Below are 26,700 nucleotides of genomic sequence, written 5' to 3'. Positions count from 1 at the left end.
CCACCACAGAACTCTTAAATATCTTCTCACCTTTGTTTGTACTTTTTCAGGATGGATAAAAGCCTTTTCCACAACCAGGGAGACTACTGATATAGTTACTAAAGTCCTGTTACAGGAAATCATCCCAATGACTACAACTAAAACGGAGTGGCCCCCACTCAGTCTTCCTCAAAACTTCAACAGTGGTCAAGGTCACTGGACTGCCATCCTGGTTCCACATCACTCCAGCTAAGTGGTGCCCTCCTAACCTTAACACCCCGGACTCTACACATTCTGAGAAGTAATCTCATCTCCATCTCACCAAAGCCCCACAGCCATAATATTCAGGGTAGATCATGTTTTGTTATCCAATGTGGTTCCTAATCCCTTATATTCTATTAATTATCTTTTTGTACAACAGGGCTCTTGACAATGTTTCCTAAAGACTTCCACATCATGCGTAAGATCATCTTCAAGTTGTTCTATGTCACAACTGTCTTAGTTCTCTCAACCCTCAGCTGTTCAGTCAAACGTGCGCTCCCTGTGGGCCTAGGCTCTTATCTCCCTTACAGTGACACAGTCACGGCCCTCCCCAGCCCTTTTATTCTTTCCAGCTCAACTTCTGGAGCAGAGACAAGCCCTACCTACCTACACTTTTAACTTTTACCTTTTAAGATGAGGGAAATAACTACCTCTCATAACTTCACTCCTCCCAACCCCACTTATTTTTCAGAATTCCACTTTACCGCGGTCCTGATGGAACAGCATATTTAAATCAAAGACCCTTTTCCTTCTACCTTCCCTGGGTCCTTAAATATGACAGTGGTCTGCTTCCTCATAACACCTTGTCTCTTTGTTTTTCCAGTCTAAGATGCAGGCATTCACCAATGATAAAGTTGTTCTGGCTGAAACACCTGGTACCACCTTCTACATGGGTGTCAACCATCATCCGGTCAACCTTGCTGAACCACAGTACAGTGCCCCCTTTCAGCAAAAAGTAATTAAGAGAGAGACTTCACCCTTTTCCTAACAATACAAAGATGGGAATGGGAATGAAAGGTTCTTGCCTTAGTATAAATTACTATACAGTTATGGCAGTGATCTAACATGGTGTAAGGCCAAAGTAGGAATGCCTACCATTTCCTGCTTCTTCCTCAGCCTTAACTGCAACTCCCCTTCCTGTTTGTATGTGAAGAAAACTCCAATCAGCTCCTCACGCATCATCAATGCCCGCCCTAAGGACCACCCCTGATCAGAGGTTTTTTATATATATATATATCCCTTACTCCCAGTTCCGGACAGAGGGACCCAGGCGGTCATGGTCATGGATTCCTCTCCATGTCCTTGGAATAAAGGCTATTTTTACTTTTTATTCTCTTTTATCGCACCGAAAACTGTCAAATATATAAATGAGAGGAGTCTTCTCGTTTTTCCTTTCCCTTTTCATTTTTCTTCTCCAGTTCATCAAAACAACACCCATCAGAGCCTGGTATGGAAACTGAGGTCTGTCTTTAGCCTCCTCTTGTTTTCATGTTGTGATTCTTTTAGTACAAACAGGTCTAAAATATGTGTGCCCTCACTGAACAATCAGTGCTTCCTCTGGATCTTTCTTAGCCGTAGCTTTACTCCATGACCTGCCACCTTGGACTGCAGCTACCTGAGAGTCCCAGACGAAATCCATCCAGGTACCCACAAAGCTATGGAAAAAGAATTGTTGCTGTGAGACACTAAGACTTGAGAAGGTTTGTTAATACAATAAATAAAAGATGCTACAGTTCTTCTTCAATTAGTGAAAAGTTACCAGAACTAGAAAACAAGGAACTGCGGAGACAGCAGTGCATTAGGAGTGTCTCACTCTGAGGAGGGAAGCTGTGGTGGCAAGGGCTCTAATGCATAGCACCATGTGTCAGTGAGTACAGAACTAACCCCTAACACCACACTTTTCTTCTATGTGTTCCTTCTACCAACTTTAAGTTTTATCTAATTTTTGATATTTTTAAATTTAAAGTTTTAATAGATAAACTTAAAGTTTTATCTATTTTTGATCTTTTCATTTCAAGATAATACCTTATTACTCTATTTCCTTTTTATTCTCAAACTACTGCTCTATCTTATCACACTCTTTCTGTGGCCCCACTATCTGGTTTTCGTTCTTGCTGCTTTATTAGTTATCTACTGTTGCATAACAAAACACTCCGAAAGCTAGCAGCTTAACACAAGAGCATTTATTTCTCAGATATGAAGACTGGGGAGATCTGCTTCTGATGCAGCGTCTCTGACAGAAGCTGCAGACCAGCTATCAGTCGGGGCTGCGATAATCTCAAGGCTGACTGCTGCAAACTATTCTAAACTCACCCACAGTCCTCAGATCCTCATCATGTAGCCTCTGTGTGGGGCACTCACACATGGCACCAAGATCCTCCCTGACGGAATGGCAGGGGAGCCATAGTACCTTAGATCACCTAATCCTGGAAGAAACTTGCTATCACTGTGTCCTACTTGATTGCTGACCATGGACCTTGGGTCTATTCTGATCACAGCATATTAAGTAAAGCTAAGGCAACTACACCAGAGGAGACTGTAGACAACCATGAGGACCACAGTAGCAGCTGATTGCTGCAAAGCACATCATGGACTTTCCTTCTCCCTTCCTGAAGTTTTTCTTTGGTTTTCCTAGACAACATACTCTCTTAGTTTTTCTGCTTGTAGAGATTTTCTAACTCAAATCTATTTAATGTTATTAATATATTTTAACATTAATATCATATTTATTTTCCTAAAATACATCTTCTATTAAATCCCTTAGAATGGCTCCTTATCACCTGTAAGAGTGAGTTATCCTTAGGCCTGAACATATGTAACCCTATTTTCTCAATGTGAGGGACTCAAGTCAACCCACACAAATAATCCCAAAAGTCCAAAAAACTCCAGATAACATTTTGGTTGCAGTCACACTCCCCTTTCCGGTGCACAAACTTCTATTCCCCTTCTCCCCCTCCTTTTACCTGAGGTTTACCTCCTCCTTTACCAACTTCTCTAGGTTTTATATTCCATTTCCTTCCTCATTCTCAAATATCCCCCTTCCCCACAATTCTGGACTCACTGTCTGTCTTTTAATGCATCTGTTTGAACCTTTTTTTTTGTCTTTTTGAGACAGGGTCTCTATGCAGTTCAGGCTAGCCTTGAACTCACTTTGTAGCCCAGGCTAGTCTCAAACTCGCAACAATCCTCCTGCTTCAGTCTCCCGAATGCTGGGATTACAGGCGTGAGCCACCATGCCTGCCTTGTTTGAACACTTTACTAAAACCACCTTTGTAACTAATTCTGAGAGGTTTTCTCTTGAATTAGCCCATTCTTGTGGTGTAAGTAGCACAGTGTAGGTCATACATTTATAATCTCTATGGACAGCCTTGTGCCCTATGTTCTGGGCAACACCAGAGAAATCACTATATACAAATATAGTTTAAAATTTAGTTTTGGGGAGAGCTTTTAAGTACTCTCATTCTTTTGCTCGATTAAGAAAGTATCAACAAACAGTTCTAAATCTGTCAAAATCTATGCTCTTTTTTTTTTTTTGTCTTTTTCTTTTTTATCGGTACCGGGGATCGAACTCACGACTGCCTGCTTGCAAGGCAGGCGCTTATGCCACTGAGCTAAATCCCCAGCCCCCAAAATTTATGCTCTTAAGCCAAGTCTATCTCATACACAACACATAAAATACATACTTCCTGATTAGTTAGCTTGCTTGCTTGTTTGAGTTAGTTTTTGGAGACATGGCCTAACTTTGTAGTGCAGGCTGGTCCTGAACTAGCAGTGACACTCCTGCCTCACCTCCCTGAGGTAACAGGTACATGCCACCATGCCTGGCTACAAGCTTAGCTTTAAACTAAACAATTGATTCTACTATAGTATGTAATATGAAATAGAATATATTAGTTCAGAGTATAAAAACTCTGACTTTAATTTTTATTTTTCAACCTACCCTTACCATGAATCTATCACACACCAAGCGCTCTATGAGCATCCTTTTTTTTTGTCTTTTTCTTTTTTATTGGTACCGGGGATTGAACTCACAACTGCCTGCTCGCAAGGTAGGTGCTTATTCCGCTGAGCTAAATCCCCAGCCCCTCTATGAGCATCCTTTACAACATGACCACTGCACACACAGTAATGATAAACCCCTTTCTCACCTCATGGGCACAAGCCCCAGCATTTCATCTCGACGTTTTTCTTTTTTCTTCAGTTCCAGTTCTGTTGACTTAAGTTTATCAGGAGCAAGCCGCAGCTTAGACTGTAAATCACTGATGACTTCTTGTAATTCAGCTTCTGTCTGAAAAACTCTCTGACAGACAGGGCAGCATGACTGCTTTTCATGTGTTAGCTGAGTGATGAACTGGGAGTAAACTGCTGTGGCTCCAGCCAGCATAGCTATTTTAGGAAAATCAATAGATCTCTAGTGAAAAAAATGTGCAACTTCTATAACTATAATTGTTCTTCTTACTTTACAAGCCTATTACAAATGAAATAAAAGGTCTCTTATATTTAAATCTTCTTCCAAAGGATAGAATACATTTAGATTTATATAAATTATTTTCTTTTTTTTTGTCTTTTTCGTTTTTATCGGTACCAGGGATCGAACTCAGGACTGCCTGCTTGCAAGGCAGGCGCTTATGCCGCTGAGCTAAATCCCCAGCCCCTAATTATTTTCTTTTAACATATGAAAAGTTAGACATCTACTGAAAGTTTTCTATGTGCCAGAAACTATTTTTAGGATTTTACTTATAATCCTATTTGCACCTATTTTTAATACCCTAGATCAGTGATGGCGAACCTCGTAGGGTTTTCAGTGCACACAGCCTACTGAGGCACGCACGTCATAGGTATGCCATCACTGCCCTAAGTGGAAGCTGTTCATTTTGCTGATGATGAATGTGGAACACAGGAAGGTATTAATATATTATCTAAAGTCAAGTGTGTTATAGTGCCATTATTAAAAGTCAAGGCAGCCAGGCATGGTGGGTCACACGCATAATCCTAGCACTCAGGAGGCTAATAAGGCAGGAAGATCCTCGTGAGGTCAAGAACAGCCTGAGTTACAAAGTGAACTCAAAGCCAGCCTGAACTACTCTGTCTCAAAAAACCAACCAACCAACCAACAAAAACCATAAATAAATAGATAAATAAAAAAGTCAAGGCATTTGGCTCCATTACAAGGATTTAAATCTCCCACCCTTAACAGTTACTTATAAATGAAAATTCAAAAGTGCTTTGGTAATATAAAGTTGGTAACATACCTCGCTGTTTTGAAGATTTTTCAATATCCTCTTTAAGCCTGTCTAAATCCATTTCAAAATCCTGGCTACCACAAACATCAAATAGCTTATCTTCATAAGAAGACAACTGCTCTTCCTTTCTTTTTAGTTCATTACTTATATGATTTTTATGTTGTTCAGCTGATGCTAGTTCCTTGCTAAACAAAACAACAACAACAACAACAACAAAACAAGTGTCAATTATAATTAAGACAAATTCTTTTAACAAAGCACAAGGTTTGGTATATGACCAAATTTTCTAAAATCAATAAATTCACACTGGGCTTTGCACAATGCTAAGCATGTGCTCTACCACTGAACTATACTCCCAGACCCAAAGTTCTTCTCAGAAGTCAGGATAAAAAAAGTCCACTCCTGCCTTCATGTTTCCTACAGGACACTGATCCAACTGCCAGTCCTACTGATGGGCCAACTCTAGAGAAATGTACAAGTTCTGCCTGACTTCAGGGACTCATGGCCTTAGATTCTAAGTTAAGGGAAAAACTATTTTCAGAAACCTGCTTCAGAAAAACATGTAAACACACATGTACTTCATCATGCCATCCATTGTGAGTCACACTAAACACCTAGAACAAAATAACTGATATGTATGATACTTTCATCATCTAGCACTGTTCATCAAAGTCATTGGTAACTGAAGCATGAAGTGCAGCCCTGTCTCACTTGACCTCTAGTAGCAGCAAACACTCTCCTGAAAGGATCACCTCCCAAGGCACCTCAGAAACTGCTCCTGTTGGGCTCTCACCCTGGCTCCTCAGGGACACCCTATTTACTTCACTTGCTCTTCTCCTTCTGTGTGCAACCTGTTAAAAGCTAGTGCTTCCCAGCAGTTTACTGTAACCCCTTCTCTGCTTTGCAAAGCTCTCCCAAGGTGACAAAATATTCTAATGTCAATTATTTAACAACAACTTCCAGTCTCCTGAACTTCAAGCTTCAATATTCTATTCCTTAAAGGACCTTCTGCAACAAGTACATATTTAACATGAGCAAAGCCTAATCTATCATCTCCCTAATAACTGAGTAAATTTTTGACCCTCTTTATTCAACCATCATCTAAGATTGTATCTGACAAAAATGATCTTTTTATAATGGGTTAATAGTAGAAATTTTTTTTTTAAATTCAGAATTTTAATCCTTTAAACTAAGATCTACATGTTTCCAAAGGAGAAGAGACCCCAATCAATACCAATTACCATTTTACTTAACTTGCAAAAAGTAGGCCATTTAATAACCATTTAATAACATATCATTTCATGACAATACATTATTTAAAACAATGAAAAATAAAAGCATAAAGTAAGGGATTTCTATTACCATGGTAATGCTGCAACTACTCACTTTAATTTGGCAAGCCTATCCCTGGTCTGATTAATTTCTTTTGATTTACTATGGAGCCAATCTTCAAGCTGTTTTTTGTTGGGAAAATACCCCAAGAGTAAAGTTAGTTCATCATTATGCCTAGATTTTATTTTTCTGATTTGTTCATCTTTGTCAGTCTGTAAGAGAAAAACAAAAACACTTTAGAAAACTAACGCTGTATCTCAATTTTTGTATCAAAAGCAAAAACAAATTCCAGATTGACTAGTTTTTGACCAAAAAAGAAGAAAGAAAACAATCTATAAAATTGCAAGTGGGGGCCAGGGATACAGCTCAGCAGCAGTGGCAGCAACAGCACCTGCCTGCCAAGAGCAAGACTCTGAGTTTGATCTTGCGCTGCCACAGAAAGAGATGCAAGGGGGTAATTCTAAGCCTTAAATGAAGATTAGCAAGTCTAGAAATAGGAAATTTTAAAACTTCCATACATTAAAAGTAAACACACAGCACCTGCCTGGCAAGCACAAGGTCCTGAGTTTGAGTTCTTGTACCAAAAAAAAAAAAAAAAAAAAAAAAAAAAGTAAACAGCAATTGTCCTGTGGTTTATGGATGTGTACTTCTGTATTAACTTTTTATAATTAAAAAATAATTTTGACAGTCACAGCGGCACAACTATAAACCTAGCTACTCAGGGCCGAGGCAAGAGAATTATTTGAGCCCAGGAGTTTGAGGCCAGGTTGGGCAACAGAGCACAATCTTTGTCTAAAAACAACAATAGCCAGGCATAGTGGCACACACTTATAATCCCAGCAGTCCACAGGCTGAGATAAGAGGACCACTGCGAGTTTGAGGGCAGTCTGGGTCACATACTGAGTTCAAGGTCAACCTGAACTGCATAGCGAGACTCTGCCTCAAAAAGACAAAACAACAACATCAACAACAATGAACAACTTTGAAACTTAAAGTTTATTTTACAGTGTGTAGCTCACTTCCCTTAATATAGAAAGCCAATACCAGATAAATACGTCACACTCTATCAGTTATTGCCCAATAGTTCACCCAACAGTATAATTCAAACAGAAAGGAAATTCATACTTTGTCTTTAGTTAGCATCTCCATCTGGGTACGGGTTGTCGTGTGATGATTTAACTGCTCCATCTCCTGGTCCAATTTACGCAAGGTCCTGTCTAGGTCTACTTTCTCATTTTGAAGGCTTATCACTTCTGCTTTCAGGATTTCTATATTGCTGTTTTTCTCAGCCTTGCTTAACTCACGTTCCTAATCAAGAATTCAAACAAATGCAGAGGTTTATATATTTTGCATCAGAATTAAAATAATGAAAAGTATACTATGAATTACTCAGAATGGTCAATACGACTATTTGCTTACATCCAACAAGAGAAAAGAGACATAGGCTATTGCATGCTTTAAGGAAAAGCTTACTAAAATTATGTTACTAGTAGATAGGTCTAGTTAATGTTTACTTAAATTATAAAGATGGGTTTTAAGAGAGGGCTTGCCAAGCTCTATACTGGTGGAGAAATGACAGACTAGAAACAAGGAAGAGAATTTAGAGATTCTTAAAAAGAAACTAGCTATGAACATTCACCACATAAAACAATGGTATCAACACAAAACCATTTAAAATTAGTGTGTAGACTCCAGAGGGAAAATACTTTTTTTTAAAACACAGTTCTTAGCCAAGATGCTTACAACAGTTACCCAGTTCTGCTCTGTCTGGAACATGTATTTCCATGTCTCACTCTCAGGAGACTGAGGTTTGGAAGGTGTGAAAGTTCTCAAGTCTAAGCTATCTAAAAACCTCCCTGGGTGATTTTTAATTTTCAACTTTTTGGGTTTTAGAACCAAAGAGCTGGATGATTAAGATATTCAGGTAAATTCATTTTATATCAGATCACAGAAAAAGTCGACACTTGTTTATAATAATCTACAAGAAACAAGGAGACAGAACCTTTATAAAGAAGACCCACAGATGGAGCGAGGCGTGAGGCAGAACAGGGAAAGAGTGTAAAAAGGAATTGAGATGTGTCCTTCACTTGCACTAACTTTTCACAACAAATATAATGATATACTGCAAACATAATGAAAATTAAAATTAAAAAAATCTTATTAGTAGCAATAGATATAATAATTCAGAAGGCAAGATTTTAAATATCTTACACTTTTCAGATTATTAGATTTCTTAAACATCTTACAGCTTTTGTGAGCTCCTGGTCCAGTTCAAGAATTCTGTCTGAAGATCCTTCCAGCTGCTGTAGTTCACACTTCACATGTTTCAACTCATTTTGCTTCTTACTTAGGATTTCTGATTTTAGCTCGATTATTCTTCCCAGTCCCGTTTTCTTATCCCTTATTTCATCAATCTGTTTTTGTTTCAGAGTTTCTTTTTCTACAAAGTCATTCTAAATACATACATGTAAAGAGTGTGTATCAGTAATTTTTCACTAAACAATTTATCTAGAAAAAGTTTCTTCACACAACAGTAACACTGTAAGCCAGGCATGATGAAAGATGCCTGTAACCCCAGCACTCTGGGAGGCTGAGGCAGTAGGATCCCAAATCTGAGCCCAGCCTGGACAACTTAGTGAGATGTGGTCTCAAATAAAAACTCGACGGGCCGGGAATTTAGCTCAGTGGTATAAGCACCTACCTGGCAAGAGTGAGGTTGTGAGTTCAATTCCGGTACAAAAAAAAAAAAAACTGAAAAAGGTTGGGGATGTAGTTCACTGCAAAGCTCCAGAATTCAATCTCTATTACCACCAAAAATAAATAATAATAAAATAAATAACATTATGTACACTAGAGAAAATATAGAAAAATACTTTTATAAACATAAGATGTGTGATTCAGAGGTAACCATTAATTACTATGAACAAACTTTTTGTTGCAATCAGCCTTAAAATTTTTTTTTTACTTAAAATAAAAAACGTAGTCTAGTCAGGCACAGTGGCACATGCCTATAATCCCAGAAACTGAGGTTGTGGCCACAAGAGTATAAATTGGAGGTAGCCTCAAAACTTATCAAGAGCCTATCTCAAAATAAAACCAAGTAAATCAGGTTAAAAAGTGCTGGGAAATGTAGTGCAGTGGTAGAGAGCTTGCCTAGCAGGTGTGAACTGGGTTCAATCCGCAGGACTCCTCATTCCCAAAAAAAGAGGGCTACATCTTATTTTTATTTGCATCCTTATGAACTTTTACAAATTTGCTTCTATAAAAGTTTTTTCCTATGTTAGTGTAGATTTGACTTCATCCAAAAATTAAAAGAAACAACAAAATCTAACACAAAAGAGCAAACATTTTATTTCAAATTATTTACCATCAGCTGGTTGGCAGTTTCTGCTTCCTGTTCTTGTCTCTCTTTCACAAGTTTGTGAAAATTTTTAATCTGTCTGTCACTGAATGGTCCACGTTCAAAGCCATCCAATTCTAAGTGTGTTGCCAATGACTGAATTAATGAATCTCTAGCTCGGATATGTTCTTGATGGCGATCTGCTTGTAGCTGTAGACGGCCTTTAAAGAAAACAATCTATTAACTTTTTTTTTGGTTGATTTCTTAAATAACTGTAGCTTCAAGAAGTTGAAAAAGTAATAGTGTGATTTCTTGGATACTTTGCCCACTTTCCCATAATGAGAATGTGTCGTAAAATTGCATTATATATTACAGCCAGGCTATCAACATCAATATAATCCACCCATCTTATTCAAATTTTCCAATGTTACCTGTTCCAGTTTATATGGGTATATGTGTTAGATTTCAGGTAATTTTTCCTTGCTGCCAGGTTCCATATAAATTTATCACCTGTGTAGCCTCATAGCCACTGTAAGTCAAGATCTGTACCATAGATTCCTCTTTTGCTTTTTTTTTCTGGGGGGGGGGTAATTGGGAATTGAACTCAGGACCTCATGCTTGTCAGGCAGGCACTGGTACCACTGAGCTAAATCCCCAGCCTTCTTGAGCTCTTTTTTAACCACAGCTATATCCATCTTCTTCTGGCCTCTCCTCCTAGCAGGTACCCTGACAACCACAAATCTGTCCACTATTTCCTAAATTTTGACATTTCAAAAATGCTATATATGGGGGCTGGGGACTTAGCTCAGCGGCATAAGCGCCTGCCTTGCAAGCAGGCAGTTTTGAGTTTGATCCCCGGTACTGATAAAAAGGAAAAAGACCAAAAAAAAAAAAAAAGAATGCTATATAAATGCAAACATACCATACAAGCTTTTGAGACTGGCTTTTTTTCACTAAACGTAAGTCCATGAAGATTCTTCATTTAGGAAATGTGTATTATAGCAAGAAAAAAAAAGACCTGAGTAAATATTTTGTCGTACCTTGTTCAACAAGTAGCTCTGACTTTTCTTGATTGAGAAGCCTGGATTCTTTGTTTAGTTTGTCCAGTTCACGCTGACAGTCTACTAACCTCCTTTCTTTCTCTCTTACTATTCTCTGATGATTGTGATATAAGTCATTGAGTTGCTCATCAGTACCTTGAAAAACCTGTGATGCCAAATAAATAAAAATTTTTTAATGTCTAAATATTAGAAGTTACAATCATACTAAGGTATCAAATACAAACCGAATCTTACTCAATATCCTTCTTTTTAACATGCACAAAGAAGTAACACAAACATCAAAATATGGCTGGCAAAATGGTTTCTGGGAAGGTTCACTACAAGCATCCCCAAATTTTCAAATACAGGAAAACTCTAACACCACAAACCTTTTCCATTTTCTGTTCCAGTTCACAGTTATCTTTCTCCATTTGTTTTTTTCGACTTTCCAAGGCTTTAATTTCATTATCAAGTCTCATTATTTTAGAAAGATTGTGTTCAATTTCTTTTAGACGATTCTAAAAATAAAAAGTTACACATAAATAAAATTCACTCTAGGATATACTGCTAATGGGTAACAAGAAGCAGGATGTGAAAGAGCTAGTTCTTTCATATAATGCTAACAAAGGTGCTTTAAAGGAGGCAGAGAATTTATAAGGATCAGAAACATTAAATAAGTTGCCTAAGTCCCCACAGCTAGTAGAGAAGAACATACAAAATTCTTTTTCTTTTTGTCTTGTTTGGTACTGGGAATTGAACCGAGGGCCTTGTGCATGCTCAGCAAGGGCCATATTACTAAGCTACATACCCTTAACTTCCACTTTTAATTTCTAAGCCAGTGCTCTGCCCACAGCATCTCTCACAAGCCATTCACTCAGGGCACTGATATATATGGTATATGCCAAGTACCACATTTTTAAGAACCTGATCTTTGAAAGGTCAATTTGTTTTTGCTTTTTATTGTTATTTTTTGCAAGGCTGGGGATCAAACCCAAGCCTCACACATGCTGGGCAAGAGCTCTACTACATCCTCAGCCCTAAATTATTTTTCAAAACATCACAACTGAGCCAGGTAGAAACTTACGGTGAGTTAGCAGTATATTCTGAGCCTGGAGGCAAATTTATATGAATGACTGTATTTCAATCCAAACTGTCCTTAATCACAGAGGCCCATCAGGAGATGAAGTATGACAAATGACATGGGCAGACTGCTCCAAAGGTCCACTTCCATGGCTAGTTGGCTGCCTCATCTTCCAGGAATTGTGTAACCTGGTTTAGGGCACTCTCTACTTGCATGATGCTAGGGATACTCTCCCAGGCTTTGGTGTCATCATTCTATATCTGACCAACTCTGACAGTTTTAGAGCCTAACTTTTAAACTAATACATTTCATTTTAAGATACTGCAGTTTAGATATCAACTACAAACCTCCATAACTGAATCAAAACGCATTGTCAACCTTTGTCATTAGATCATACACCAACAATGTACATCATGCTTTGTATACCAATTGATAGTACACATGCACCCATGAATAGAAACTCTGTTTAATTTGTTCCCTGGCACAAGATGAGGTGTTTAATATTTGCTGACTGACACAGAGATTTGAAAAAAATTTTACTACTAATAAAGTCATAGGTATTAATAACTGAATGTCTCTTACAGTATGTTCAGATATTGTAATTGCTACAAATCTTTCTAATCCTCAAATGACTACATGCTAAGAAGGAGACTCATAGGACTTAAATGATTTGTACAAAACCATAGTTAAAACTAATGAAAAGACTGGGAAACAGGGCAACACTCAGTGCTATAAAATTAAACATCTTTTTGCAAAAAGGTAACCTTAACCCTTACCTCATACCACATTAAAAAACCAAACTAAAATGGAAACTATGATTAAACATAAAAACTACCAATCTTCTAGAAAAAAACAGAGGGAAATTTTTGTGCATTGGGTCAGTCAAAGATTTCCTAGATATGAAACAAAAAGCACAAGCCCTAGTGAAAAAAAATGATAGACTGTTTCTCATCAAACCTTGCTTTTGAAGTACAGTTAAGAAAATCAGTTTGCAAAACACATCCTTGAAAAGGGCTTTATCCAGAATATAAAAAACTTTCAGAGCTCAATAATAAAGACAAAAAAAATCTGCTGAAAATAGGCAAAAACTTTACTAAAAGAAGAAATACAGACAGCAAATAAAGACATGAAAAGATGTTCAACATCAAGTCATTAGGAAACTGCAATAAAAACCACAAAGAAAAATAACCTCTCAATGAGTTACTACCACACAACTATAACAGTGGCTGAAATGAAAAAAGAATGACAACACTAATCATGCTGGAGGATGCAGAACTGCATTCTGTACACTGCTGGTTGGAATGTAAGTGGTACAGCCCTTTGTAATGGCAGCTTATACAGTTAATTACACACATCATGTAATCTAGGAACACATACCCAGAGTTAACCAAGACAGATGTTTTCACATGTCCAAAGACCTGTACACAGTTCAGAGTACTTTTACTTGTAAGAGCCAAAAGCTGAAAGTAACTCAATACCTATTAACCAGTGTTGGTTACTTTTTTCTTGTTGCTGAGACAAAATACCCAACACCCAAAATGAAGGAAGGAGAGGTTTATTTAGCTCAGTTTGTGGAGGTTTCAGTTCATACTCAGCTGGCTCCAAGCCAGAGTGGCACATGGCAGAGGGCAGCAAAAGCAGTAAGAGCAAAAGGCAAGGAGAGGGATGACTCCATCCCCTATGCTGTATGTAGGCTACTTGCCCTAGGGTGAGTGTAGCACTCACACCCATAATCCCAGCATTGGACCATGAATCAATCACAAATTCTATAAGCCTGTCCCCAGGCTTTGAGGGGGACATCCGGACACAAACCATAACAACCAGGGAAGGGTAAAAAATTGTAATATAAATATATAATGAACTACTCCTCAGCAATGAAAAGAAATAAACTACTTATACAATGCAGCAATGTAGATCAATTTAAAAACATTATGCTAAGCAGAAAAATCACACAAAAAAGTCTGTATTTGACAATTTTATTTATACATCATTTTGAAAAAGGCAAAAACTATGACAGGAAGTAGTGATTACTGAGGCTGGGAAAAGGAAGAGGGGGATTTTGAGAGAAATTTGGGGAGTGATGGAAATATTTTATGTCTTGATTGTGATGGAGCTAATGCTGCTATACTTAGCAGTCCAATACACAGAAGTATGTACTTTAAATAGGGTAGAATTTAATGTTAAATCCAGTAAAGAAGCAAAGACAAATATGCAGACAACAAAAAAGTAGCACATTTAATAAATCTGCCTTAAAAAAAAATATCTGGGCTTAGAAAACAAGAGACTAGGATCAAATCCTGGCTTTACAGTCGATAGCTGTGGTTTGGTATTCTTATCTATGAATTCTCATGGATCACTGTAGGGCATGGCTAATACATCTCATAGTATTGTGGTCAGTGTTTACAGTTAAGCATTCAATAGCTGGATCTACTCAGAACTCGTGAGGAAAAAACATGCACTAAAAAGTATCCACAGCAGGGGCTGGGGATTTAGCTCAGTGGTGTAAGCACCTGCCTTGCAAGCAGGCAGTCGTGAGTTGGATCTCTGGTACCGATAAAAAGGAAAAAGACAAAAATAAATAAAAAGTATCCACAGCAGAGTCTAACAAGTAGTACTGAGCAGATACTTAACAGTGCAGGCCAGCACCTCAGATATGGCACTCCTCAACCTTTGCAGCTTCCTTTCACTGCCTCTGAGGAGCACAAACATCATGTTACCTGGGTGTGGGTCCTTAGTGACATTCTTAGCTTCGTGCCCTACATGCAGTCAGTCACTAGACCCTCTGAGTCCCTGCAATGATGCCTGTGTTTCATCTCTGTCCCCAGAGTGCAAAATGTAAGCTTGATCCCCAAGGTACACAATCCAGTGAACAAACTGAGACAAACACACAAACAACAGGGGCTGGGGATTTAGCTCAACAGTATAAGCGCCTGCCTTACAAGCAGGCAGTCGTGAGTTCGATCCCCGGTACCGATAAAAAAAAAAAAAATTAGAAAACAGTATCTAAAACAATTCTCATATAAGTCAAGACAGGAAAACAAGTCTAAGCCAAGATAGAAGACAGACTAAGGGAGGATGGGAATAAAAGTTTATGGGAGAATTTTCAAAAATGCAGCCACAGGAATCTACAAACATGGAAATGCATGCATTATAATAAAGTGTAGAAATAAAGTACTCTTTGTGGACAGATGTTGAAAGTGACATGGTCTAAACTGCTGAAAGGAACACCTTCACTGTCAGAGATAAAAAGGACTTTGGAAGTCATTCTTATGAGAATCACTGATCTACCTGCTGAGTGAGGCTGAGGATACAGACAAGAATAACATTTAACTCTCAGGGTTAACTAAACACAAATAAATAAGTACACAAATATCTCAACCTTTGCAACAGCCGTGGTTTGAATCTTGTCACAATCTAACAAACCCTAGGCATTATCACTTAGCCCTACCTTGACATTTCCATACACTCCACTCCAACTATGTGGACTTCCTTGACAGTGTTCAAAGACAGTTTCCAATTTCCTGCCTCCATTGACTTTAAAGACCTGTTCCTTAACTCTTAATAAATTATACTCTCAATTCAATCCTATGAAATGCCTTTTCATCATCATTTTAGACAGAAATTCCTTCCTCTTGTTTACTTTTGATTTTTTTTCTTTTTTGTTTTCCTTTTGGTACTGGGGATTGAACTCACGATCTTGCACTTGCCAGGCAGGTGCTTGTGCCACTAAGCTAAATCCCAGGCCCTACTTTTGATTTTCCTGAAACAGTCTCCTATGTAGTTAACGCTAGCTTTGAACTCACTATGTAGCCAAGGCCAGTCTCAAACTCTCAACAGTCCTCCTGTCTCAGCCTCCTGAGTGCAAGGACTGCACACATGCTGGCTTGCTTACTTCCTCCTTTAAGTTCCTATAGCTCTTTATCTTTTTTCTGCTTTATATTGTGTGTGCTTGTCACCTCTCCAACCAGGTACACATCAAGAATATAAAATGCCTGAGCTGGTAACTGCCACAATAGCTACATAAGACAACTCACCCTAGATATCACTTACTCAGGCACGCTTGCTTTACTGCACCATCTATATGACCCCAATGCTTCCTTCTCACTCCTTTTACTTTTCTTCTTTTTTTTTGAAGTTAGGAACTCTGCTGCTGAGCTATATGGCAGCCTCTCACGTTTTATACTGATTTACTTAACTCCTCACAAACCTGTTCTAATAAGCTGTGTGGGAATACATACACCTATAATCGTGAGTGTGTGTATCGCATACATGCAAAAAAAGCCACTGGCAGATATACCGAGAGGTCCAAGTTGAGCAGATTTTACTTTTCAGAGTTAAATATTTTTCACTTGTCATTTAAATTCTCCTATAATTTTTTCACTTTGAGCACATATTGCTTAAAAATAATAAGTAAATTGGGCTGAGGATTTAGCTCAGTGGCATAAGCACCTGCCTTGCAAGCAGGCAGTCGTGAGTTTGATCCCTGGTACCGGAAAAAAGAAAAAAAAAGTAAATATAGATATTCATAAGATGTCTTCCAGTTTACCGATTTCCTTTTTTTGGGGGGAAGGGGGACTGGGAATCAAACTGAGGACCCTGTGCTTGCCAGGCAGGCACTGTGCCACTGAGCTGCATCCTGGACTCTACCCATTCATTAAGGCTCAGTTGAGCCTTGCCTCCTTTCTAAAGTCTTTGTTAAAACATTTCCAGGCATGGCCATAATTTTTGAAGAAATATTTTCTACTTTTAGTTTCAAAACAACATGCCACTATTGATAAGTGCATTTTTTAAAAAAGACAAATCAGCTCCCAGATTTAAAGACCCAATCCAAAAATGGGCAATTGAGATACACACACACTTTTCAGATGAAGAAATACAAACAGCAAATATGTGAAAAAATGTTCAACAGCACTGGTCATTCAAGAGATGCAAATAACACTGAGATTTTACCTCATCCCAGAAAGAATGGCTAGTATTAAGAAATCAACCAATAACAAATGCTGGAGGGGCTGTGGGGAAAAGGAAGCCTTCTTCACTGTTGGTAGGAGTGCAGACTGGTGCAACCACTGTGGAAATTCCTCATTAAACTAGGATTGGAGGTCTATTAGACGCAACTATTTTCCTTGGTATCTTCCCAAAAGAATTAGAAATATCATACCACAGCAATATATATGCATCGATGTTTATAGCAAAGCAATTTTAATAGCCAGATCTTGGAAACAACCTAAATGCCCATCGACTGAAGAATGGATAAAAAATATGTACTATTTCTATATAATGGACTATTATTCAGCCACAAAGAATGATAAACTACGTAAATGAATATGCCTTGAGAACACAATTAGTGAAATAAATATGTCACAATGTATAAACCATATTGTTTCATTAGTATAAGAAAAAAACATGTATTTTGATTAGAGAGAATGACTTCAGCAAGCAGTGACTCTATTTACACCTGCCTTTACTTTAACCTACTGTGAGCCATTTTGAATTGACTCTTGGATGTCCTGAGAAATATCTGATATGCTGTAAGGTTTTGGTTTTTGCATGTGGATATCCAGTTATTCCAGTATATTTATTGAGGGTATAATCCTTTCTCCACTTAATTGCTTTTGCATCTTTACCAGAAATCAATTGTCTGTTACGTGGGTATCTATTTTGGTACTTTGTATTGGTACTTCGGTAGTTTGTGTATCTTGATATCAATGCCATTTTGTCATGATTGGTGTAACTTTGTGGTAAGTCGTGGAATTGGGGAGGGTTAGCACTCTAATTTTGTTCCTTTATCAAAGCTGTTTAGAGGGGCTGAGGATTTAGCTCAGCGGCATAAGCGCCTGCCTTGCAAGCAGGCAGTCGTGAATTCGATCCCTGGTACCGATAAAAAAGGAAAAAGACAAAAAAAAAAAAAAACTACAAAGTTGTTTAGACTATTCTGAGTCTTCTCTATTTTTACAGAAATATATGAATTAAAATCTTTATGAAAAATGATGTTGGCGGTGTGATAAGGGATTGTGTTTTCTGATCTTTATTACTTTCTTCTATTGGTTTTTGGTTTTATTGTTTTTTATTTTTAATTTCTCAAGGAAAGATATGAGGATATTTCATAACTTTCTTCTTTTCTAATAAATGTACTTGGTATTAAAAAAAGACAAATCAGTAAATTATTTAATGGTTAAAAATCTGCAGCCAGGTGAGGTGGTTCATACCTGTAATTCCACCAGTCAGGAGGTTGAGGCAGAAGGATCACTGTGAGTTCAAGGCCAACATGAACTACACAATGAGACCCTGTCTCAGAAAAAAACACATACACACACACACACACACACACCCAAAACCAAAACCATCTACAAAATCTTCTATCTGAAACTTAACAAGCAGTCATTTTTAAGAATGCTCTTGAACTGGTAATAGCTCAAGTGTAAGAGTGCTGTTGTAGTCTTGCTTGACTTGGTAGCACAAATCATAGGAAACACTCAGTATATATTTATGCAATCAATGAATGGGATTTCCATCAGGTTTTATTATAAACTGTAAGATTCACTTATAGTCTGAGCTACTCAAGAGGCTGAGACAGAAGAATCCTTGAATCCTAAGGGTCTGAGGCCAGCTTGAACAACAGAGCAAGACTCTGTTTCAAAAATAATAAAAATCCAAGCCAGGCATGGTGGTGCCCACCTGTAATCCCAGCACTCAGGAGGCTGATGTAGGAGGATCATTACAAGCTAGAGGTCAGCCTGGGCTACAAAGTGAGCTTAAGACCAACCTGACCTGCATAGTGAGACTCTGTCTCAAAAAGACAAAAAAAAACAAAGAATATTTTTTAAAAAATTGTTTTAAAAAGAACATGCTGCAAATTATAAACTTCTCTAGAAAGATATCAATTAAAAAATTCTAAAAACAGAGAATCATAAGGTTGGTTGATTACGCTGCTGTTTAGGAGCTACTTATTTACACTACCAATCTCCACACTTCTCCCCTGTATACTACCACTTTAATTTAGTGTGATGTTACAAATTTGTTTACTCTCAAATCCACGCTCTTTGTGAAACATAAAGTCTAATCATCTAACACAGATCTAAGACATTAGTTATAATAAATCTCATTAATTTTTGAAAGAAATGTACATGCCATATGTTATATGTACAAGTTCATTTAACAATAGAATGTTTTCCCAGGCAAAAAGTGACTTTTGCCTTAGTATAATACCAGATAACAACTATTATACTATTTTACTTCACTGTGACAAGAGTTAACATACACACGAAAACTGCTAATAGATCCTATCACAAAAAAGTATTATCCAAGGTAATGCATACGCTAATGTGTTTTAGTTTAGTCATTCCACAATACATACTTACATTAAAACATCATATTGCACAACTATCAATAAATGGAATTTTTATTTGTTAAAGAAAAATTGAATTACCTCCAATGGTTCAAGTTCATTCTCATAAGACTGGATGATTTCTTTTGAAGATATTAATTGGGCTTCCTTACTAGTAATCTGGTCACGGATTTCACAAGCTTTTTCCTTATTCTGCTTCAGGTATTTCAGTTCTGTTTGGCATTCTTTTACTTTCTGACCTTGTGTCTGACGTACCTGACGAAGTGTTTCCAAGGCTTTTATATACCTTTAAAGATACCAATAAATCTAAGTTATGGTGTATTTACACAACAAAATATTATGCAGTCATTAGATTACAAGGAGTTCATAATAATGTGGTAAATGCTTATGGTGAGAGAAAAACTACATTTATACAGTCAGGTAAATAAGCAGACAAAAAAGAAAACTAGAAGAAAATACACACATTGTCTGCCACTAGGTGAAAAGTATTAACTGATAAACTTTTTGCTTTTTATATTTTTTGTTTTTAAAAAAGTATCTAAAAGATAGGCACAGTGGTACACATCTACTCAAGAGGCTGAGGCACAATAAAAAGAGACAAGAGGCAGAAGGATCTCTTGAAGTGAGTTTAAGGCCAGCCTGGGCAGCACAACGATACTGTCTCTCAAAAACAAGTAACAACCAACCAAACAAACAAAGGCTCGATAACTTCGTGGGCTAAAAAAAATCTTAAGAATTACAAACCTTGTTGCTGAAAAAATCTCATCAAACTTTTGCTTCAGGGCCTTTCCTTCACTTAAAGGCCAATTAGAGTCTTCTTGGTGACAGAAAATGACATTATTTAGCACAGATTTAGAAACCCCAAGAGCACTGATCATTTCTCGGTCAATTTCTGTACACTTAGAGCTGATACTGACCTTTTCACCATGCCTACAGGAAACAAAAGTCAAGAATATAAGTAAAATAACCTATTCTATTGCTTAATCTTTCATGCTGTGTTTATTTAAACAGCTTCCTCATACTAAAAAGCATAACTCAAACAATTTCGTAGTTCACTGACAAAAAGGTTACATAAAACTAGGTGGCATAGGAAGGATGCCAATTTTTTTTTTTTTAACATATTTGGACTTCTAGTGATAGTAATTTAAAATATATAATACATAGAGGAAAATACTATATTCCATCCCCAGAACTCAAAAATAAGAAACTTAAAACAAAACATGATCGATAGAAAGGCAAAGATGACTTAAATAGGCAAAGGTAGTTATCTCTTTTTACTTTTTTTTGTAATTTCTATTTTCATTTTTAAAATACACAGAGTACAGTGAGAATGTTTTGTAAGAGGCTAGAAAGGACATGAATAGATCAGCAGGTTATCACATTACACCATGAAAAAGATCATGCAGCTTGGGCCGAGGATTTAGCTCAGCAGCATAAGCATCAGCTTTTTAAGTGCGAGGTGGTGAGTTGGATCCCCAGTAGAAAAAAAAAAAAAAACTGTTTAAAAAAAAAAAAGATCATGTAGCTTGCAATAGAATACATAATCATCACAGAAGTGGAAACAGTCAAGAAACATTTAGACGAAATCCACAGATGTGGCAATGGATTGGATAGAGGGCAAGCAATGCATTTAGACTTAGATTTACACACATAGTGGTATCACTCATTGAGAAGAAAAGTAATGTAAGACAATCAAGTTGTAGGTTTTTCAGGCGGGGTCAAAGAAAAGCAAAAGCTTAATTTCTGAATTCAGCTTCTGAATTCAGCTTAATACTGAATCTGAGATATCACTGAAACAACCATTTGGAAATAAGAGAGATAGTTGGTATATGGGTCTGGAAACAGAGGTCTGATTTAGAGAAATTTATGAATCACCTGCAAACACACGGGAACTCATATAAAGCAACTGATATGAAGGAGATGATCTAGGAAGAGAATATGAAAACAGAACTAAACAGGACTAAGCTTGCAGCACTTCAACCTTTATTGGCTGGGTGAATGAAATAGGATGTGTAATGGAAATAAAGAGGAAGCAGTGTTGTACAATGAAGGTCTAGAAAAAACTTCAGGTAAGAACTGATTAACAACTGCCGTTTACTGATCTGCAGTACACATAATTTGTGAATTCTAGGTTACCCGGCAAAGGGGGATAAAAGTTACAGAGAGAATTAGACTGCTCACTATGCGACCTAAAAACAGATTATACTGGGCGACTTGGGTGTTACCAACGTAATCACAAAGTCTTTACATGTAAGAAGGGATAAAAGAGGTAAGAATGGATAAAAGAGGTAAGAATGATTCAATTTGACAACTCAGCTCACTGCTGCATAGAGAAAGGGCCACGAACTGGGCCAACATACATGGGCATGTTCAAAACCATGAAAACAAGAAAACAAATTTTTTTTCTCCAGCTCCTACAAAGAAACAGCCTAAAGGGGCTGGCGATTTAGCTCAGCAGCATAAGCGCCTGCCTTGCAAGCAGGCAGTCGTGGGTTCAATCCCTGGTACCAATAAAAAGGAAAAAGACAAAAAAAAAAAAGCCAATGAAAAGAACCTGCTTAAGAAACTAGGGCCTAGGGCAGTATCGGTGGTAGGCACTAAACATTACTGGCTAAATAAAGGTACTGTTTAGTTTCATTAACAAAAAAGAAGGGGAGGAAGGTGAATTGTCAAGCAATTTGCTCAGCAAGGAGCTTTGAATCCAAGGCAGCCTAACTCCAACTGTTGAAGATGACACCTGAATGTCACAACAGTAACAGTTAGCAGAGAAACTCTTACTCTTCCCTGCCTATCTGCTTATCACCTCACCTACCTCTATACATGACATGCGCATTTTAATCCATTTAAATCTTTACTCATTTGAATGAGTATGCACAATTCAGCAACTATTCATAAATCACTAAAAGAAACAGAACAGTATGGTATCACTGAATCTTTAATGGTATTGTTTCATTTAACCAATAAATAGTACCAAAAACTTAAAATGCTGATAGAGCTCCTGGAGATGTGTATGAAGGGGCAGTGAATATATGGAAACTGCACTTTACTACCCAATTTTACTGTGAATCCAAACTACTCCAAAAACCTTTAGCCTATAAAACTAAAAATGAAGAGATACTCAAATATAATGCTAACACTTACTTTGTTCTAGTAATGACTCCTTCCAAGGTTTTAAATTCTGTCTTTTTGCTTTTCTGAGAACACAGCATGGATCGCTGCACAGCTATACGTTCTCCATTGACATCACAAAACTGGAGACGAATCTGGGCTCTCACGTCTGTTTCTTGAGCAACCTTTGTAGGCAAACAGAAAATTATGCTACCACGAATAAGCACCAGAATGTTAGTTCTCAAAGAAAAAGCATAACCAATCTTGCTTTTCCAAAATGAGGTGAAAGAAAAGCTTCAACATCCAAAGTAACATTTTTTACATGCTACTCAAAATATGGGAGAAATCAGGCCTGGTGGCACTTGCCTGCGATTCCAGGACTGTTAGAAACTGAGCCACAAAATAAAAAGTTCAAGCCCAGCCTAGTCATCCTGAGTGAGTCCCAGTTTCAAAATAAAAATTTTTAAAAGGGCTGTGGATGTAGCTCAGAATGAAGGGCCTCGGTTCAATCCCTAACATTGCCAAACAAATGAACATCAAAATATAAGAAAAGAATACACTTTAATTGATTTACTAAAAGGATACAAGTATTACTTACTTCCTTTACTCAGCATCATTATAAGTATATGAATGTTTTAAGTTAATGAACTTTATTTTTAATTTTATTAAGTATAAAAATTCAGCTTAAAAGACCGTAACAGAGAAACAAAAATACAATAGGTGTAATGCTACCTCCTTGACTCACTTAAGATTAAAATGTACCATTGGTATTTCCTACAAATAAGGAATTTCCAACATAGAAATCAGGAAACTGATTATTATAATATGGTTCATAAACCTCATTAAAGTTTTGCAAATTGTTCCAATATGTCCTTCACAACAAAACAGTGGGGGCTGGGGATTTAGCTCAGCGGCATAAGCGCCTGCCTTGCAAGCAGGTAGTCGTGAGTTCGATCCCCGGTACCGGTACTGATAAAAAGGAAAAAGACAAAAAAAAAAATTAACAACAAAACAGTACAGTTCAAAATTATTCATTTCATGTGTTTGTCAAGTTTTTTTTTTTTTTTTTTTTTTTTTTTGCTTTTTTGAGATAGGGTCTCATTACATAGTTTAGGACAGCCTCAAACTCAAGGTGATCTTCCTGCCTCAGCCTCCTACTGGCCAAGATTACAGGCAAGCACCGCCACACCCAACCTCTTTATAATTTCTTCCAGCCTAGAACACTTATACTTTCTTGGGACTTTTATGACTGATAATTTGGAAAGTTACAGACCATTATTTTGTGGAATACCTTCCAAATTTGAGGTTTGCCTGGCACTTTCCTGTGCAGAGATAAAGTTACATATCTCTGGCAGAGATATTACAGAAGTGAAGGCAATTCCCATTCATTGTCTCTCATCAAGTAGGGCATGGTTTCGATTCATCTCATTACTACAAGTATTAACTGCAATCTCTTGATTCAGGTGGATCTGCCAGCTTCTTCCCATATATTTTTTACCTAATGATTATTAAATATCTGAGGGGGAGATGCACTGATAGCATGTACCTGTCCCATACAGTATTTCATTCACCTTTCCTCCACTAGTTTTAACAACCACTGGTTCTCACCTGAATGACTATTATAATCTCAACCAGTAATCTAGTTCCATTATTCCTTCCACATTAGTCAAGATTCTACTTGAATACAGGGCTTTGTCTTTCCTGCTTTTTCCCTCTTCATTTTTTAATGTATGAACTTGGATTCTTTAGTTGGTCTCCACTCCTCTACCAGGCTACCACCTCTAACTTTTGTGGATGTATGTCTTACTCAGTTCTACTTAATGGCTTTCAGAGTGAATAACTACTCAGGAATAATAAAAAGGTGTTGAGTGTTTTTACTGTAAATGAACACTAAATTTATAGGCCTTTTCTGAATTTAATAGTGCTTAGATGACTTTCCTATTCTGTTAATGGTACAAATTACACTGACTGGGTTTTGGAGTGTTAAACAAACCCTGTATTCCTAAGGCAAATCCCACTCGGTGGAGGTGTATGATCTTTATCTACACGTGTGAATTTTACTTCCTAATTGCTAAGGCTTGTGTCTAGATGTCCCCCAAAGCCTCACGCAGTCTTCGATGGGGCTTTTTCAGAGGCGGCTGAATCTACAGTTTATGATGCTAGAATTAAGAGTGTGTGATTACTAAATCAGTCCACTGATTGATCTGGCTCCATCCTAATCAAATCGGTTTACTGATTTGGAACCATCCTAATCCTAGCAACTCCAATAGCCCAGGTAAGAGTACAAAAGGGGCAGAAAGATACTGTTAAGGTTCCTTACTGCTTTTGCTACCTGTGGCCACCATAATGTTCTCCTTTGTGATGGCCCTCTGCCAAGCTACCCTACCTTGGAACCAGCTGATTATGGACTGAAACCTCTACAAACTGTGAGCTAAATAAACCTTTCCTCCTTTAACTTTAGGTAACAGATATTTTTTCTCAGCATCGAGAAAAAACTAAGACTAATATTTTGCTAAGAATTTCTGCAACTACAAAAACATCAGTAGTTGTCCTACTTATGAGATATCATCAGTTATCTTTTGGTTTTGGTTATCAAAGTAGTGCTAAACTCCTAAGTTAGTAAGCACTTCTGCCTCTTAAAAGTTTATGTAGAACTGGCATTATTTCTTCCTAAAGTATTTGGCAGACTTGTCTTAGTCATTTTCTCATCAGTGGGACACAACATGTGACACTCACAACTTACAGGGAGAGATTTATTTTGGTTCATAGTTTTAGTCTATGATTGGCTGACTCCACTGCAGAAATGGCAGGGTGGAAGGGAACAGCAGAGGAAAGATGTTCAACCTCTGGCAACCAGGAAAGTGAGAGACACACAGAGGAGCTGGGGACAAGAATACATCCTTTCAGTTCAGAATACAGCTCAGCGGTACAGTGCCTGCATGGCAAATGTAATGTTGCGAGTTTGATTCCTGATACCAAAAAAACCCACAACAAACAACCCCACACCCTTCCATATCACATACTTGTGACCCACCTCCAACCAAATCCTACTTTCTAACAGTACTGTTACAGGTGCCAATCACCTTCCAAACATATGAGACATTTAGAAGACACTTTATAAACAAGTATTCATCAATGAAACCATCTGGCCTAGCGTTTTCATTAGCAGATTGTAAACTAAAAGTCAATTTGATTGGTGTATTTCTTCTTGAGTGAGCTCTGGTAATATTTGTTAGCTTTGGCAGAGTTCTCTCAATGTTAGAGCTTAAGAAAGAGGTTTTATACATCCTTGTTAGATTGATTCGTATTTTTTGATACTATAGTAGGAGGTATTGTTTCCCTGATTTCTCGCTCAGTTAGTTTGTTATTCATGTATAAGAAGGCTATTGATTTCTGAGTGTTGACTTTGTAACCAGATGTGTTACTGAATCTGCTTATTAAATCTAGTAGTCTTTTGGTGGAGTTTCTGAGGTCTTCTAAGTACAGTATTATGCAATTAATGATAGTTTAACTTCTTTGTTTCCTATCTTTATTCCTTTTCCTTCTTTCTGTTGTCTAATCATAGAGCTTAAGAAAGAAAGCAGAGTTAAATATATAAATATGGAGTCACCAGAACATAATTAGTACTTAAAGCCACAGAACTGAATAAGCTCATCCAAGGAGACAACAGAGAAGAGGCTAAATCTTCATTTAAAATCAAGAAAAGGGGCAGGGATTTAGCTCAAGGGCATAAGCACCTGCCTGGTAAGCAGGTGGGTTTGATCCCCAGTACCAAAACAAAGAAGAAAAAAAAAAAGACAACAGTAAAAGACAAAGACTAACGGGAAAGGGGAAAGAAGGAAACCCTAAGATTATGTGTCAAAAAAGCAAAGGGAAATTTTTTTTTGAAAAATAATAACAAGCCAGGCACAGTGGCACATGCCCATAGTCCTAAAACCTGGGAAGCTGGGGCAGGAGGATCACCTTCTTTGATGACAGCCTATCCCAAAACAAAACAAATAAAAACTAATAATAACCAACTGTATCAAATCTGTGAAAAAGGTGATGAGAATCAGAAGCATACCACCCTATCAAACAACATGGAGCAGTTTTACCGGAGGAGAAAAAAAGCATTAATTCAGGGTGGAGTAGACCAGACAATGGGAGGCAATAATGTGAAAACAATGGTACATATAATCTTGTGAATTTTC

At 37.5% G+C, this 26,700-nt stretch overlaps 2 protein-coding genes across 5 annotated transcripts in view; one reads left to right on the top strand and one right to left on the bottom strand.

Moving 5' to 3' along the window:
- Positions 1–1,349, top strand: part of Kif3a (kinesin family member 3A) — a 131,244-nt gene extending 129,895 nt beyond the window's left edge. The window contains exon 20 of the mRNA XM_063230600.1: positions 845–1,349. The gene's annotated coding sequence lies outside the window, so the exon portion shown is untranslated. The remainder of the gene's footprint in view (positions 1–844) is intronic.
- Rad50 (RAD50 double strand break repair protein) overlaps positions 1–26,700 on the bottom strand; it is a 225,834-nt gene that overhangs the window by 49,759 nt on the left and 149,375 nt on the right. For all 4 annotated transcript variants that reach the window (XM_063230593.1, XM_063230591.1, XM_063230592.1 and 1 more), the window contains 11 exons: positions 22,544–22,695; positions 20,147–20,332; positions 19,484–19,688; positions 11,366–11,494; positions 10,977–11,142; positions 9,964–10,157; positions 8,843–9,049; positions 7,722–7,904; positions 6,651–6,808; positions 5,274–5,449; positions 4,170–4,407 (listed from right to left, as the gene is read on the bottom strand). In XM_063230593.1, the coding sequence (XP_063086663.1) occupies positions 4,170–4,407; positions 5,274–5,449; positions 6,651–6,808; positions 7,722–7,904; positions 8,843–9,049; positions 9,964–10,157; positions 10,977–11,142; positions 11,366–11,494; positions 19,484–19,688; positions 20,147–20,332; positions 22,544–22,611 (1,910 nt within the window). In that variant the 5' untranslated portion in view covers positions 22,612–22,695. The remainder of the gene's footprint in view (positions 1–4,169; positions 4,408–5,273; positions 5,450–6,650; positions 6,809–7,721; positions 7,905–8,842; positions 9,050–9,963; positions 10,158–10,976; positions 11,143–11,365; positions 11,495–19,483; positions 19,689–20,146; positions 20,333–22,543; positions 22,696–26,700) is intronic.

This window comes from Cavia porcellus, unplaced genomic scaffold (genome assembly GCF_034190915.1).
Source record: "Cavia porcellus strain 051 isolate PalLab524CR breed Dunkin Hartley unplaced genomic scaffold, mCavPor4.1 scaffold_19, whole genome shotgun sequence".
Lineage (NCBI taxonomy): Eukaryota > Metazoa > Chordata > Mammalia > Rodentia > Caviidae > Cavia > Cavia porcellus.
This window is presented reverse-complemented; position numbering and strand designations above follow the sequence as displayed.